The sequence below is a fragment of the Papilio polytes genome, unplaced genomic scaffold (genome assembly GCF_000836215.1).
Source record: "Papilio polytes unplaced genomic scaffold, Ppol_1.0 DF823691.1, whole genome shotgun sequence".
NCBI classification, from domain to species: domain Eukaryota; kingdom Metazoa; phylum Arthropoda; class Insecta; order Lepidoptera; family Papilionidae; genus Papilio; species Papilio polytes.
Genome location: NW_013525513.1, coordinates 747541 through 765557, shown reverse-complemented (window position 1 = coordinate 765557; position 18017 = coordinate 747541). Strand labels below are relative to the sequence as shown.

At 31.9% G+C, this 18017-nt stretch overlaps 2 protein-coding genes across 2 annotated transcripts; one reads left to right on the top strand and one right to left on the bottom strand.

The window, feature by feature from the left end:
* Positions 1 to 13563: 13563 nt before the first annotated feature.
* LOC106104278 (proteasome assembly chaperone 2) lies at positions 13564 to 14438 on the bottom strand. Its single transcript, XM_013284278.1, has one exon. It carries the CDS (start codon positions 14326 to 14328, stop codon positions 13585 to 13587), a length of 744 nt encoding a protein of 247 aa, XP_013139732.1. The 5' UTR covers positions 14329 to 14438; the 3' UTR covers positions 13564 to 13584.
* A 242-nt stretch (positions 14439 to 14680) lies between these two features.
* On the top strand, positions 14681 to 17798 carry LOC106104277 (peroxisomal biogenesis factor 3). The gene is made up of 2 exons (XM_013284276.1): positions 14681 to 14906; positions 16058 to 17798. Exon 2 carries the CDS (start codon positions 16274 to 16276, stop codon positions 17390 to 17392), a length of 1119 nt encoding a protein of 372 aa, XP_013139730.1. The 5' UTR covers positions 14681 to 14906; positions 16058 to 16273; the 3' UTR covers positions 17393 to 17798.
* The last annotated feature ends 219 nt before the right edge of the window (positions 17799 to 18017 follow it).

Genomic DNA, 18017 nt, shown 5'->3' with positions numbered 1-18017 from the left:
TGCCTGAGTGACGCTTGTAGAAGTTATTTCCGAAGGTAGATAATAGACACGGTAACTTACCCTCCATTCTGTGCGCTGTTGATAATAAAATAACAATCGCGTAATATTAGAAACACAGATCTTCAAACGTTAGTAAAAACTGCACAACACGATCTAATCTGATTACAAAGATTTATAGAGATTCACCAATTTACTTTATACGTGCGCACAACCAAAGCGCATCACACCACCATTCAATAGCAACTGTCAGCTGTCATTAGATAGCCGCCTTGACATCTATCAATCCATTCGAGGTTTTCCGTTAAAAAACTCTAATTACCACACTGTTGGCGATGCAATAAACCTTTTTGTGTTTTTATTTTTAATCCTTTTTTAAAATAAGAATGTATATTTTTTTTATTAATTCTTTTGTAAATAATTGAGGTAGTCTTGGATTAGATGTCACAACGCTAGGCTGAATTGTACATATATTTCTTAATTTGTAAATTTTTTTAAAAAGTTGTTTAGTTTTGGTTTATTTCTTATTTATTTTACTCGCGCGTACCTCCCCGTACAAGATCGTCTTTTTCACACACCAATTCAAAACAATTCCAAATGTAGTCATTTCAATCGTTTAAAAATTGACAATAATTTCGCGCCGTTACAAATATTTTAACACAATCTTATTCAAATATTATTTTAAAGACCTGTCCCACTAAATTGTAAATTGATCACAATCCAATGTGCAAATATGTGATAGAAATATCGGATTTTGTTACTTTATCTGATAGTGTCGTCATTTTTAAGCTAACTGCGCTTTTACCAGCCAGTGATGGGACAGGCCCTAAAAATCATATCGGTATTAGTATGAGTTAGGTAAGATTTTTCTCACAGCTTAGAACTCGTTTTAAACATATATTTTGTTTAATTTATTAATGTAAAGAAACCTCTATGTAAATAGGAGATTCAATGTAATTTGAAATACTTATACACATACATTTTCGTAATAATTAATTTTATCATGAAAGGTACAAGGAACACGTAACTTTCTCAGAAATGAAAAGGTAGATAATTGTGTTTATTAGAGCGGTAATTTGATTTCACACTCTGTTATTGTAGCTTTGTTAATAATGAGTATATTATACGTCTTTTTGAACACGGAAAATGAATTTTGTGAAGAACTTATATGTTTTAAAAGATATCTATATAAATTTAATTACATACAAGTATACACAACAGCTAAAATTATCACAGAATTACAAAGGAACAAAGTAAAAATAAGTTTACACAAAACCGATAAAAGACATATGCAACAACATAAGTTTGAGAACAATATAATAAAGTTAGGTTTAAGTAAAAAACGTCAAAGAGGATTACGTTAATATATTTTAATATCATTTTGTAAAGCCATAATTTGCATATGACTAAAACATTTTTCAATTGTAATTTTTTTCCTATTTTTAAATTTAATTAAATTTCATAGCAACACTGTCGATGGAAGAAATCACTGCATTTCACGGTGCATTCAGTGAACAAGAGTTAAAAGGTTTATGGATTGAAAAATATAGAGTACGTTTGCAGTTTAACCGCGAACTTTGAAACAAAAGGCTTTGTGTTAAAGCTATAAATCGCACTTTATCACCTCTGACTTGAAACCGTTTTATGAAGCGCTAAAACACGTTGCTATCTGCTATAAACAACTGTTTGCTATTTTAAAGCGGAAAACGGATGAAAAACGTAAACAGTTTTTTAGATAACAGTAATAAATGAGATTGCAAATGTTTTTTTTTAAAACTAGTATCTGTATAATTAGCTGCTGAACCGAGTTTGAGGTAGACTCTTCGTATCATTTTAATATTTGAAATCTACAATTTAAAATTACCATTATTGAACTGTGTGCAATACTATTTTTTAAGTATCGTTTTGTAATATTGATACAAAGATATTGGACTGACTCGATGGTAAATTGGAACAAATTTCTTAGAGCGTAAACTTCGGACATCTTGTCACTTGGGATTATCTTTTAGTACTGACACGCAACTGAAATCCAGCTTTATAGTATATCGTAACTTTGTTAGTATGCTCGGATATTTCCAGCATTCTGTTGTAAACATATAAAATCATAATACAACATATAACAAAAATGTACTCCTATATAAAAAGAACATTTCGATTCTATTACTCATAAAATAGCGAGTGTAATGGAAAGAAGGACGACCGTACATACATGTACATGCGTATGTCTTCAAATATACGTTTGAGTGGAGCAGTGGATATAAATTGCCCCTTATCGTCCGGATTTCACGCTGCAATAAACTTGAAAAAAATGTGTGCAAAGATTCCAACCGAGAGAATTCTCTTACATTACGATAGGAGAGAAAGTGTAACCTGGCCACTTGTTAAAACTACGTTTTATTAATGTAAGGAAAACAATTGAAAGTACATTTTACTCCAGTTTAAGTAAAAAAGCATGCAATTTTAACAGTGGTAGTGCCCGCTTTAACATCTTCGCACGAATGGGCCGGCTCGCCCGGTGTAATACCACGACCACACAGAAAACAGGCGTGAAGTGGAAGCAATTCCGCGTTTCGTCTGATGAGTGTGGTGCCGGAGGCCTAACTTTCGTCCCTTTTCCTTTCCACCCTTTTCTTAAGGGGAAAGGATGGGAGGGAAAAGTGGATTTGACGGTGGAGGAGACACATACACATAGGAAGGGGAAATGTCCTCTTTATGTGCGTCTCCTCCTCCGTCAATTAGGGTAGGCAACGCATCTGCAATTGCGGATGTTTATGGGCAGCGGTCGCTTTCCATTTCGGTGGATTTAGGTGGCCGCTTGCTCGTTTGTCACCTCGTATTATAAAAAAAAAAAAAATATTTTTAGAGCGCGCACACTTAAACTATCGCATAACTGTTGTGCGATTGTCAATTGTTTCGCAGCCAATTCAACTGTTTAGTTGCACAACTAAAAATCGAGTAGTATGCGCACCTCCATATAAGCTCATAGGAATCAAACCGCGAAACAGTTGTGCGATAGTTTAGTCAAAAGTGTGCGCGCGCTCTAAGTCTACATAAGTAGATGTTTTAAAATATTGTAAGATTTTACAGAGGTCTTCCATTGCCGAAATATATATAAACATACTGTTGTCTCTTGTTTAAGAATGGGAGGAATTTAAATTTTTTTCATGAATGTATCGTTTGTGAAAACGGGATATTAGAATTAATACCGGGTTATATTGTGTTTTGATATCAGTAGAGATATTTTAATGTAAAGATCATATTTTATACTTTTTAATATTAATTTCTATAATTTTGTAACATAAAACATTTTTTTTTGTCCGCAGCCATTAATTGTTGCAGCTGGTAGACTGAAAAAGTGGCCACAATTTCTACTTTAAAAGGATAACCCATTAACATACATAGCAAAGACTTTGTAGAAGCTTTTTCTTAATGAATACTTCCCACTGTATATCAAAGCTTTCAAATGATACCCTTTTTTTCCTTCTCCATTCACATTAACGGTATCTATGTCAGCATATGCAATAAAAATGTTTCCACTAATGACGACGCCATTACTATCTGCAAAGGATCGAAATAATAAATTTTATTAATACTCGCTCCACGTTGTTTTTTTTTTAACTACCTTCAAATGACATTTTCTTCTGCAGAAGTGCATTGTTCTTTTAATATCTTAATCTGGCTGTTAATAATTCGACTGCATAATTCATTAGTTACAAAAAATAACCTCTCTATAGAATTGCAGCATTAACACTTAGAAAAACGAAATTTATTTGTTGGCTTTCTTTGTGACTTTAACCATATTATATGTAAATACATTTTGTGTCCTAGAATTTCAGTATAATTATTTCAATGAATAATGTGGCCTTTATACAGTTTACGTTGGCGGCGACATTTGCATAAAAGCTGAAAAGAAGTGCAAACGCTCGTAAATATTTTATACTCACACATGGAGCTCAACGAAGTGTCGGCAGATAAAATGTGCATGCAAATTACAAAGTTGCAAGGATACAAAGAGTTCAATTTTTAAGCACCAGTAGTTTAATGAATAGAGTATTATAAGCGAAACGTAAGATATTGAAACGCTTAAGCATTATATTAATTAAAAATAGACGTACAAATAAATTGTTACTAAAATTTTCTTATATAATGTGCAATAAATACAAAATATAAGCTACTAATTTTCGCCCGTCCACGTAGAAATAATAACAAAAGTAAATGTCCTACGTGTTCTTCCAGACTATGCTCTATATCTATGCCAAACTTTATCAAGATCCGTTCAGCCATTTAGGCTACAAACTCTAACGAATATCTATCATTTCATCAAAACTTTCGCATTTATAATGTTTGTAAGATGCAATATGAAATCAATTACAACCTTTGTAAACAGATATGAAACCCATCGTAATATAGACCAATTTCATGAATGCTACCCATTGCATTATAAATCATTGAACTTCTCTAAAGCTCCCAAATGTATTGAATCCTTGCGTATTAATCACAGTACAAGATAACACGGTCATATATTCTAACAGATTTAGGAGTTTTGTATAAAATATATTGATAAAAAGATTAACGTTCGAAACGGCTTAGGGTAGATTTCAATAAATTAAATAACACAAATGTATTCTCTGTTTTTTAAATGTATTTGTAGTCATAATCAAAAATATAAAACCCTCTCCATATTGCGGTAATTATACAACTAATTTATTTGCGTACATTATAAAATGATGTAGCAAAGAAGCCGATTGAAACGCTTCTAGGCGCTTTAATAACAATTATATATTTAACGTTAGATGTCCTTCATGAAACGATTAAAAAGTAAAAAAAAACGAACTCATATCACTTCTTTAATACTTCATACTAGCTGTTCCCGTGCGGCTCATCCGCATGAAATTATAAAAACTTTATTTTATTGTTTACATTTATCTAATTCTCAATTTCAAATGTCAAAATTACCGATTTCATAATAAACTTGCTTTTTTAGTATTAGCAACTTGTAGTTTATGGTCCCTTTTTTCACGAGACGGTTTATACTAATTTATTAACCTCTATGGTTATTAGCGTGAAAATATATAGCTTAAAGCATTTCGTAAGTGTAGAGCGTTTTATTGCATCAAGAATTATTCAAAAATATGCTGTGACTGCTTACATCCTACGCTACAAAATACTTGTGTGCTTACACTTTATCATATTAGTATAGAGTATTGATGTGAAAGGAATAGAATAAATTTCTAATAGAACGTTAATTATAATTGTAAAACTGTCTGTTATTAGATTCAGTACGGTAAACTCATCCCAGCGGAATGGAAACTCATCCCGGCTTTAATTAATACAATGTCTGTCCATTGTCGTTACTTATTCATTTAATTTCTACGTACTTGCTACATTTTATTTGTACTTCTATCTACCGTTTTATATATCACCTTCATAATTACTAGTGACTAAAGGACATACGTATAATAATAAATTTTTAGTTAATATTATTTTTATACGAATATTGTAAAGAAATATTGTATTTTTCTATTATGTATAATCTCAAAAACTACTAGACAGATTACAAAAAATCTTTCACCATTAAAAAGCTACTTCCCTGAGAGAAAAGCTACTTGACTGAGGGGCTCGAAGCCTACTTTTATGTGACAATGCCATAGTCAACGCTGACCCAATGCGTGTTGGTTGACTTCGCACATATCTTTAAATATCTTTGCAGTTATGAAGCGACACTAAAATTACTCTTGCTTCATATAATATGTTTATGTAACTTTTAATGCGGATATAAATTCGAAATTGCTGGCAACTGATTGATGAGATTAAAATGGATACCCAAGTTATTGCCCATCATAAAATATTTAACGGCTACTCGTCAAGGAAATAAGCGAAATTGCAAGTCAGCCATTTTATGAAATAGTGAAACTATTATATCCTGATTATAGTGCGTTCCTTCAAAAGTTTTACGATATTAAATTGACTGTCTTTAGGCCACTGCATAAAGCAAAGAGTACACGTAATATCGAAGAGATCAAAAGGTTAGAGACGTTGTTTGTGGGGACACTGCATGACGTAGATAACTTGCTAGGTAGATGTAAAATGGACCGTTCTTCACAATTTCAAAATGTTTAATAATAACAATTAAGTATAGTAAACAATTATTTGTGTTATTTTTCATTAATAGATGCTATATTATTAATAGTGCTTCAATTTCAACGAAGACAAAAATAAAATAATAAGTAATTGTGGTTTCTAACCTAATATATTACATCTCAATACCATGAGTAATAATGGTATACACAGATTGAAACGGCTTTTTAATATATTATGCGAAATCCTTTCTAAGCTTAGGTGAAGCCAGGCCGTGTTTAATAATCTACAAGTATCAATATGTGTACATACATAGCGCGCATAATGTGCTCCTAACTAACTCGTAGTATGAAATATTTACGTACTTACACTGTTGAAATATTGTGGTTGTACAGATTATCAACAGATTCTATTAATCATAAAAATGTTATGTTGTTAATTTTGCTTCTACACGTTAGAGACGTTAGCATAAAGAAGCTTGTAATATTACGTTTATTAAAAGCTTCTCTTTGATGTTTCTAAAATTAAACCTAATAGATGTTAGCATTATACTAGTTTGTGCATCACTCTTGACATATCACCACTCATGAATATGAAAGCTTGTTGTATAACAAGAATATGACTTAGGGTCAGCAACACATCTGCAGTTCCTCTGATATTGCGGATGCCCGTGGGCGTGGTTCCCGCTGCTCGTTTGCCCCTTCTCTTATATATAAAAATATAACTATATAAAATAATATAAACAATTATAAGAGTCCGAAATAAGCTCGATCATTAATATATCTCAAAAATATGTTGTATTCGTTCAAATAACGTATCAATAAATAAGACGAATTGATATACATTTCTGCGAGCTTACCAGCGTAGCAAATGTAGGGGATAATAAATTCTGATACATCAATCGTGTTTAGTATTGACATAACAGATACTCCATTTTGTATCAATTTATTTTGTTGTATAACATAACAATATGTTTGTAAGAATAACAAAAATATCTTTCTTTTTTATTCTAATGAAAAGGACGGTAATATGTGTACGAGAATTTGGATCAAACAATTAAACAATTAATTAAACAATCGACCCTACGGGAGTAGGATAAGGAGATGATGATGATGATGATGAATTTGGATCAAACAATCGAATCGATATCGAATATCGAAGTAGATTATGAACTTCTTATTGTAGGAGCTTTATTTTACATTTTATAATCGTGAATTACGACTACAAATGCGAAAGTAATGGTCGAAATATGTAACATAAGTGATATGAAAAAAATGATTTGTACGTATTTATGGGACAGCAAGTAGCGGTCGACCTGTATGGCAGTGTTCCAATTCGGTCACATATCGGCAAATATTTTATAACCGTACATTTTTGAATTTAATTTTGATATGAATTACATAAATTGATATTTATATCTTATCTCGATATTTTTTATGAATTCACTGATTGATTCATCACTTGATGTTAACAATCCGTAATATTTATTTCTTATTCAATAAAATAGTTTAATCAGTCATTAAATGAAATTAGAGATGGGCACACCTTTAACTAAACTTAGGTCTTACTTAGTCTTGCTTTGATACCTATGAGCTTATACGAGTACCTGTAAGCATCGAGTAGTGAACACTCCTCCATATAGTGGAGGTTTAGTTGTGCAACCAAACAGTTGGATGCAAAACAATCGACAATCGCACAACAATTATGCGATAGTCAAAGTAACTAGGTACTACATTTATTTGATGTTGTTAACATATACTTAATTTCAGCAACATGCGAAAGCCTATACTTCAACATACTACATAACACAACACAAAAGCCGTTTTATTATATTTTCCCTTTGCTCTTGTAAAGCCTGTAAGTCAACATTACTGTAAGAGTTTAAATTCGTAAAATTATATCTGGATATATGTGCATTTGAATGCAGCAAAGATTATCTTACAAAGGCATACAAGCAGTTGGCAAAGGAATGCAAACGGCTTGCCAATTTTCTGTATACGTATTTGTAAAAACTATTTAATGACGTAACTTGCTTCCTTGTTACCTTTGCATTTGTAGAGTAGCATGTTTGTCTTTTAATTTTGACATACTGCCCGCCTTTTTATTCGTTCTGGTATAAATAAAGACAACAATATTTTTAAGAGTTACAGCATTTTTGAACTTACGTAAGGAGATTTTTATGTAGCACTAGCTGTTCCCGTGCGGCTTCATCCGCATGAAATTACAAATGTCAAAATGACATGCCATGATGACCACCTTGCTTCCTTGATGTTGGCAGCAACTTATGGTCTCTTTCCCGCATTAGGGTTTTTATCCAAAATATTTACCCCCTAAGTATAATGGCGTTAAAATATATAGCCTGAAGCGTGGCGCAAGTTTACAGATTTTTACTAAAAAAAAAATTATACAAAAATATGCTGTAATTGCTGACATCTTAGGCAACACAGAAGTGTGTGTTTACGCTTTATTATAATATATAGATAGATAGATATAGTAATATAGTAATATATAGTATAGATTACATCAAAGACGAGAATCCGCAAAACTTTTTACTTTTCATGATTTTTAGATGCCACAGTTGCATATAATAGAGATAAAATTTAATATTCAAATATTTGAAAAGGATATCCTGCCTAAAATACATTTATATGATCTGTCAAAGTTCCAGATAACATATCAGTGAGCGACAAATAGGGGTCCGGGTGTAGAGTGATGCTATAAATCGTCCGAAACGATAACACGTATTATAGAATGCTCAACACTAGCGTGAAAGAACCATTTAGATAAAGTTATAGTAAGCGCTTAGGCTTTCTCATGAATTTTTATACACTTCAAGTACAAGTATAAACCAACTTTATGATGTTTTAATATGAAGAAAATCTATTGTAGATCGTTTTAAAAACATTTTTTAGAATTTTTGAACTACAAACATTTTCTGGTGTCCTAGAAATACCCTGTCAAAGTTTTATCAAATGATGTGTAGTTATGCAAGCACAAGTAATAAAATCTATAAATATCGTTTTTCATTTTCCTTGGATTCAAGAGGAAATTATTGCCAAAAGCAAATATTAACTCGAAATTCGGTTAGTAAAGAAATCTGTTTCCGAGTGCCAACACGTGCCGTAACTATTTATTTGTCTATAAAAGAAACATCCTGAGTACATTTCCTGTGTAATGAAGTTGTGCAAACGGTAAACAAGCTATTCCAATTTTAAATGTTTTATAAATAAAACTGACAAACATTATGAAAACAATCCAAGTAATAAAAGAAACAATTTAATAGCAAAAGATTTAATAACACGTCATACAAGGTGACGTGGGTTTCCACATGGCAGACAAGTTTTCCAGCTCATTGGGCCATCGATAATTACTCATAAATAACATCTCATTCTGTTTGATAAAGGTGATGCCACACAACACATTAAGGTATTTTCACAAGACCGCAAATTCACATATAAAACAAAATAAAAAGGAAAAAAAATGTGGTAAATTAATTAATAACAAATTAATTATTGTATTGAATCACTTTAAAAGTAATTGAGTTTAACATCCAGTTGGAATTCATTTGAAATGAAATTTAACACCGCCTATTACTAAAGTTGACGTTCAAAATGTAATTTTCTAGTCGCGAAAACTGATTATCGCGTTTCAAATCAGTTACTGAGTGGATTGCGACGCGGCGGAGGTTGGAGGGGGAGGTTTGAAACCTAATACAATTTCAAATACGTCAATATTAGATAACAAGGATTAACTGACTTAAAAGCATTGATTTTGTCTCAGACAAGATTGAATTTGATTGATACAATGCAACTATATTGAATATAGCCGTTGCTCGCGACTTCGCTCACGTTAAAATATATAGCCTATGTTACTCACAGATAAATTACCTTTCTAACGGTGAAACAATTTTAAAATTGGCCCAGTAGTTTTTGGGTTATTTTAATACAAACAAAATTACAAAAATCCAACACTACAAATCTTTATAATATTAGTTTAGATTTATTCACCGGAAAAAGGTTTTTGTCTTTAAAAAATGTTGTCGTTCGCGTACAAAGGATGAAGCGACGTTCCAACTAAATTCTGCTTGTAACATGTAAATGAGCGAAAGAATAGGGAAAGAACGAAGCCCTCGCAGAATAGTAGCACCAGCACCAAATTATGTATGCTAAAGACTGGCATGCTTTTCCTGCAATATTATGATACTAAATAATATATAAAACGATATAAAAGTAGAAGAAGTAATAAACTCATAGTCCATTTAAAATGTTTTTTTAAAACTATCGTGATATTCCAGTTTAAGCTACGTATAAACATTTATAAACTAAGCAATAGTGGTTAACATTGGCAAATGTTTTCATTCTAAATGTAACTTTAATACCGCTTATTTCAATAGATAGTTTTCCAGTTGGTACGGCATCTGTGGTCAGCGTAGTAAAAACAATAAAAACAAGTCTGTTCGTGGATACAGTATATTTAAAAAAAATTAGGTCTATTATTACAAAAGAATTATTTAAATTGGCTCAATAATTATCTTTACCGAAAAAATGTTGTGAATAAATAAAACGTATGAACAAATGTGACGTAATGTGTCTCCGAGTGCAGAATAACAGGAAGTTTGCATTATTTGTAATGGATGTGTAATTCCAAGAGAACGGAAGTAAATCACACGAGCTTTCCTCGCATAACGTATCGCATTAGTCACCATTAAGGACTATTATGGTGAAATCTCTTGTAACATTGCCGTAATGTATCATATTCAGAGTAAACTACGATACTATAGATAAATATAAAAATGTTGCCATTTTTTTTATAAATCTAATGTTAACCGCTTGCTGGGTAACATTTACATCTTACTAATTTTATAAATATGAAAGTTTAGATGGATGGATGGATGTTTGTTAGAGTTTGTAGCCTAAAAGGCTGAACGGATCTGGATGAAATTTGGCATAGATAAAGAGGATAGTCTGGAAGAACACAAAGGCTACCTTCTTTTATTTTTATTAATACATCGCGAATAGTGTCGCGGGTGAAAGCTTGTATTAAATACTAGTTTTCCCCCGCGACTCAGTCCGCGTGGAATTTAAGAAAAACATAAGTGAGTAGATTATGTGTTCTTCCAGACTATCCTCTAGATCTACACCAAATTTCGGCGATATCCGTTCAGCCTTTTAGGCTACAAACTCTAACAAACATCCATCCATCTAAACTTTTTCATTTATAATATTAGTATGAAAAGTATTATATATAAATACGAATCGATGAAGCCTAGCTAGCCAAGCTATTTAGGCTATAAATCACAATGAAAAACACGTTACATTCATACTTTCATAAATAAATGTAAATGGTGGGGAAAAGCTATTCTCCTGTCATGCGGGCAAAAATATGTAACAATTCTTATATTTAAATCTCGGTGAATTGTGGATAAAACAAATGTTCCCTATTAAATTTAAACGAAACACCTTTATATTGGATAGAAGGGTATAAAACGTGCAATCCAATCTGCCGTGCTGCCTAATAGCCTGTCATTGTTAGTAATTAGGTGGTTGAATGAGCCCCGGTTGCCGTTCCGTCGCCTGATTAAACCGCTCCCATTTTATTCCAACAAGAACCGAAACGTTACAATTCGTATACGGTCCGATTACGTACCTTTCTTTTTTTTTATAAAACACCTTGCACTTTTATGCAAACTACCAATATATACAATTTATACCTCTTCAAATGTATAATTGATTTGCCGACTTTCGTGAGACAACATTTACGTACCCTAAACTCACTGTAGTATTGATTTATGGATGGATATCCTTTACCATAAACATTATATACTCTCTGAATATAAGGTAAAACTATCAATATACACGTTTACTTAACGCTTAAGTTAATCGCTTATTCGCAAAAAACTTAAAGCAATCAGCAAATTGTAAAGCTCCTTTCAAAATAAACTGTTACGAGCTAAAATAATGGCTTTACGTATCTCGCGCAATTTACTCTCATTGTGCTGAGTCCCAAAGACATAATTCCATAGATAAACAATACTGTCGTTGATGAGAACGTTAGTTGTGAAATAATTTTTTTTAACAATATTATCGTCCCTCAAATTTTGTATTTGTAAAAATAGAAACAATAAGTTTGTACAAAAGATTTTCGACAGTGAAAACTTACGGAAATCTACATATAAAATTAGTTTCTTTTTTTATTATTTTATAGATTTCGTTAATAAAAATTGTACTGAATTTTCAAAACCCTTAAAAAAGAGGTGTGTTTTATTGTTGGAGCGTTCACTTTTAATTACATCGTTCACCGATTTCGGTGCCTGGTACCGCCTTAGGGGGCTTTTAAAATGTCAGTTTATTTTTTTAATTGATTACAAAGACAATCTCAAAGTCTCAATGGGTGGATGGAACTCAATGGGAAAAATAGCATTGGTACGATCGATCGGCCTATCGGGCTATCAGAAAACAAATTCCTAATCGCCTTGTCTTATAAAAAATCAGCCTGGACAGACAAATATACATACATTTATATTTAAAACTTACGTATTCATTATTATAATAGTCGACAGTACACTCCTAATAAACGTTAATGGTGGGTCCGAGGGACGTTAAGGCCGCCTATCATCAGAATATATTACCGTTATCGTCTCAACAACTTTAGTGTTTAGTATTACGGTACTGTGACTGCAACTTAAATAAACTATGTGTCCTTATTAAGCAACATGACAAAGTTACTTTACATTAAAAATAACGTAAAACAGCACTTGTATTCATAAGAGATTATGGATTTCATTTATTCGGTGAAGCTACTTCTACCTTGAATCTTACTTCTTACTAATGTTATAAATGCGAAAGTTTAGATGGATGAATGTATGTTAGAGTTTATAGCCTAAACGGCTGGACGGATCTTGATGAAATTTGTATAGATGTAGAGGATAGTTTGGAAGAACACATAGGCTAGTCACTTTTGTTTTTTTTTTCATTACACGCGGACGGTGTCGCGGGCAAAAGCTAGTTGATATATAAACTTAGAATAAAACCAAAAAAAAAAACAAAGCAAAAGTTAGAAGCCTATGTGTACTTCAAGACTATGTTCTACATCTATGCCAAATTTCATCCAGAGCTGTTCAGCCTTTTAGGCTACAAAGTCTAACAAACACCCATCCATCTAAACTTTCACATATAAGTATGATGAGATTATGACTAGCATTATGTCATGGGTTACTCAATGTTGCCTTACTTTAGTTTCTCATTGATCTACTTGACATAACTGTGTCTATAATTACCTTTATCAATACAATGATGGTCTAAATTACTATAGGTATTTCCATTATTAGAATATGACAAATACATTAGAATTAAAATTATTTTTGAAAATGCAGCCATAATTTTTGTATAAACCCTACAAATAACAATACAATACTGCAGTAATTCATTAAGAATGGATATTCTTTTCTGACACCATAAATGTATGAGCATAGGACATAAGTAAAATAAAAAAAGTTAAAGAACAATTTTATTAATAAATATCTTTAGGTGGCGGTCTACCAAATAAGAGTTTCCATGAAACAGGTGGTGTCAACTGTGTGAAGAAATCTTTGTCTTGACTAAATATTGGTAATATTTTATTTAAATGATAAATCATATCATATGCATCTGGGCTATTATCACCTTCGGAACAGAATTTATAAAGTATAAAACATGGGAATGATTTTTCTTTGCATATTTCAAAAAGCATTGATGCAAAACCACCACCAAAAATCTTCAGTCTTCCTTCGTCTTGTTCATGTTTAGTCCATTTTAATTCGTTTACTTCATTGTCAAAGGAAGTTGATTCTGTGCAGATGTAGCGAAATGGTGAAGTGCTTATATGTTTTTTCTCATGGGCGTAACTACTAGTCAAAAGTAAAACATTCTTAACATTTTTTTCTGTAAACGTTTCTACTATATTTTCAAGAAATGATTGTGCAAATTTGTAAACCAAAGGTGCCCTTATTTGTAGGACAATAATTTTACTTGAAACACAGATGTACACTTCACAAGAACTTGACAAACTCTTCGATTTTAAATCATACGGATCATATCCTAGAACTGGTATGAGCGCTGGACTGTACACTGTAGCGATTTTCTTCATCTTCAAAGACGAAATAAGCAAGTCACATGCAAGTTGACCAACGTTACCCACGGCTACACTGGGGACTATTAAACTATATCCCGATAAATCTACTTCATCGATAAACTTCCAATAGTGACTAGGACTCATTTTTGAAGATTTTTTATGTGATTTATTTAAAATATTTACAACAAAAACAAACCGGAATGAGATGCCGTTTTGATATTACCACTTGACAGGTAACAATGACAGACCATTGACAGGAGTTGACAGATAGATACAAGGTTTTCGTACTGTGTGAATTATTATTTCATGATTTGTGGAATAATAATAATCTTTTTGATAATCAAACCTTCTATATATTTACTCATTTTATAAACAAGCAAAATCACTGACTACTATAACACAAATGAATGATCAAAATACAAATATATGTGATGAATGACGTGTGTACATCCTTTTTAATTAGGAAAGGAAGTTTAGTTTTTAATGTAAATAGATGGCGCTCGACCACTTGTCAAACTTTGTCTTTTTCTTGTTCTTGTTGGCTTTTGTCATACGGTTCGGTGTAATTTTTCATAAAATTCAGTGAAATTGTTAATTATCTTTCGTTAATAATACGAAGAAGTTATTATATTGAAGTTCTTCTGATTATGAACGAAAAAGAAACTGTTGACCCACAACTTGAAGACTTCATTTTAGCTGAAACGCAGAAACAACGTTTCCAGGTTAATATCATTATTTAAATTGTAAAAACACTTGAGGTTTGATCAAACTGGATAGTCCTACCGCCTTGAACATTAGATTACGGTTATAACACAACACATCTTGGATTTTGATCGCTTTGAACCTCTTTGACCTTTGCCCGCTTCACAGCTACTTTTCTCGCTTTGCACGTTAAAAACAGACTTACACAGCGGTATGAAATTTTAATAATGGCCTATTATATAGACAAAAGAAAAATCATGTAGCAAGTTCATACAAAAAAACTGTACTGGCATTGTTACTAAATTATTTGCATATATAGGTTTTTTAGTTTTTAAATTCCCTATTGTTTGCTTTTAAATTATTCTTTACACCTTTTTTGTTTTACCACATAGACTTTAAATTATAAATTAATTTCACTTTTAATATGATTTTTGTTTTATTTGTGTTTTATACTATAAAAGGACACCTAAACTCAGTCTTTATGGAAGAATATTACAAGTTAATGAGATACTTGAACATATAAAAACAAAAAGGGACAAAATTTAATTAATGCATTATAACATTTCAAACAGTATATATAATAACATCTTAACAATAACTTGATGTAATGCCAATTAAAAATCAAACATATTTACAAAAAGTAACATTTACAATTAATTTAAAATAGACTAAAACACTTCCAATACATTTTGTTGTATTTGTTCCAATACAATTACTAGTTACCGAAACAAAGCAGCATACTTGATTAATACAAATGTTGAAACTCAAGTAAATAGAGCAACAGGAAAATGATAAGATGTTATATTTTTCCTTTATGTTATTAATTATTACACTTCAATAAAGGCTTTAAAATTATTGGTAATACAAAAAACTACAGTCATTAACAACCTCAGCAACAGACCATAAGTGAGCATTTAAAAAAATACAATCTTTTCTTTTGTTTGAATACACAGTATTCTAGAAACTGACAAAAAGATACACATGGCGCCTTAAGTGTTAATAAAAAGCAGAATATGTATAGGCCATACTGCAAAAAAACACAAAAGTATGCAACATCTTTGACTTTTGGTGGCCCTTTCCCCTAAGACGGTTCAGTGTATTATGTACTCCCTTCCCATAATCTATCAGCCATATCTGAAAAAATAATAATCAACTTTTTTTTACATTTCAGGTGCTGGTGCATGGTTTGACAGACACTTGCTGGGAGACATGTATGGGACGGCCGTCAAACCGTCTTGATTCAAAAACTGAAACATGCATCATGAACTGCGTTGAAAGGTTTATTGATGCCACAACTTTCATAACTAGGCGTCTCATGAACACTACCAAATATCGTTCTGAAGCACCTCTTGAATTCCAGTAATAATAAAACTATATATTACTCATAATGTTTTCTACAGTCAGAAACTTCTTGCACCGTCACAGACGGAAGTTCTTTGTGACAGGTGCGGTCTTTGGTTCATTGTACTTATTAATGAGCTACGCCCAGAAGAAGCTAAGAGAATGGCAGGAGAAAGAAGCCAAAAAGTTCTTTGAAATGACACGTAAGAAACAACACTTTGAAAGTACTGAACGTACATGCAATCAGACTATTCTTTCTTTATCGAAGATTGTGTCTGAAAGTATTTTAGGTATATTAAATACTGAAGAAATTGTACAAAAACTGAAGGACAATCCAGAAAATAAACTATTGTTATGGGAACAGATGAAAGTTATGATATTCACTAGGATTTGTGTTTTGGCATATGCTTTATCTATACTTCAAGTCACTTTGAGAGTTCAATTGAATATTGTTGGTGGTTATTTGTACCGTGACTCGGTAGATGAGCAAGGACCTCAAATAAGTAGTGAGTTACAAGCTAAGTACCTGTCTTTGTGCCACCATTTTGTTGGACAAGGAGTAGAAGATTTAGTAAAACAGATAGAGAAGGCTGTTAAAAGGGTTGTGGAACCAATTTCATTGAAAAAGAAGATAACATTACAAGAAGTTGAGCAAATGTTCTGGTCTATACAGACTATATTATGTACAGATACATCTGATGGGGACCCTGTGAAAAAAATGGTTCACTATCTAGTGCAACATACTGAAATAACTGATGGCAAGTTAGATGCACTTGTGAAAGAGACAATGGATGTTTTAGAAAGTGATGAGGTTTCATCGGTAACAATGTCATCTGTTACAAGATGCTTTTCAACTGTTGTAGATGAAGTTGCCAATTTATTTGCAGCCAAATTTGTGCCAATGAACAAAAATCATTTAGAAGTTGCGGAAGATCATGTGATAACTAACGGAGCGTTGAAACTAGGTGCCAGTAGAGACTTTGTTGATGTTAACAAAGTTGAAATTCATTTTGTAAAATTACTACCAGCTATAAATGAGCTGATTACAAAGAACACGAGTAAGGGTAAATCTAACATTCCAGATATGTTAACTCAACAATTGACTTTGAATGACAAGATGAAACTGTTAGGCGCTAATATATATGAAGTGTTTAGCAATGAATAAATATGTATGTGATTTATAAAATCAACAGTCAAGTTGGATAACTTTGAAACTTTCAAATGGAAATTATCGCAGTGATAAGGCATCTCTAAGGGACTCAAAATACTATGATCCATTTATTATGGTTTCAATAATGTTACATTTATATAAGGAGATGTATAAATCACAAAGTTTGACAAATTTTCATTTAAAGTTACTAAATATTGAATAGAATTTAATTTGCATTTGGGAATTGTGGCTTAGTTTTAAGTTTATTACAGAATAATACTTTCGGATGATTTAAGACGGAGCTCCACTATGTAATATGTTATTTTGTCACAATAGCACTGTTGGCCAGTGTATTTAATGTGGGATTTAAATTATTTTGTGTGTCTCATTTCAGGGAAAGAAATAAATAGCAATGGTTAATTTTGTGTATATTTTATTTCAACTGTTACACAACAAACCTTGTAAAAAGATTAGTATAGATAAGTGTATTTGATTAAGGAATAAGACTATCTAAGATTATAGAATTAAGACATACTAGGTATTGACTGCGGCTTCGGTAGCTTATATGTTCTACATCGTACTCGAGATACGTACTAGCAAACATCCATCCATACTTTCGCATTTGTTAGTATGATGCCTA

Coding starts and splice junctions, on each gene's coding strand:
- LOC106104278 (XM_013284278.1), bottom strand. CDS start 14,328: ATGAGTCCTAGTCACTATTGGAAGTTTATCGATGAAGTAGATTTATCG.
- LOC106104277 (XM_013284276.1), top strand. CDS start 16,274: ATGTTTTCTACAGTCAGAAACTTCTTGCACCGTCACAGACGGAAGTTC.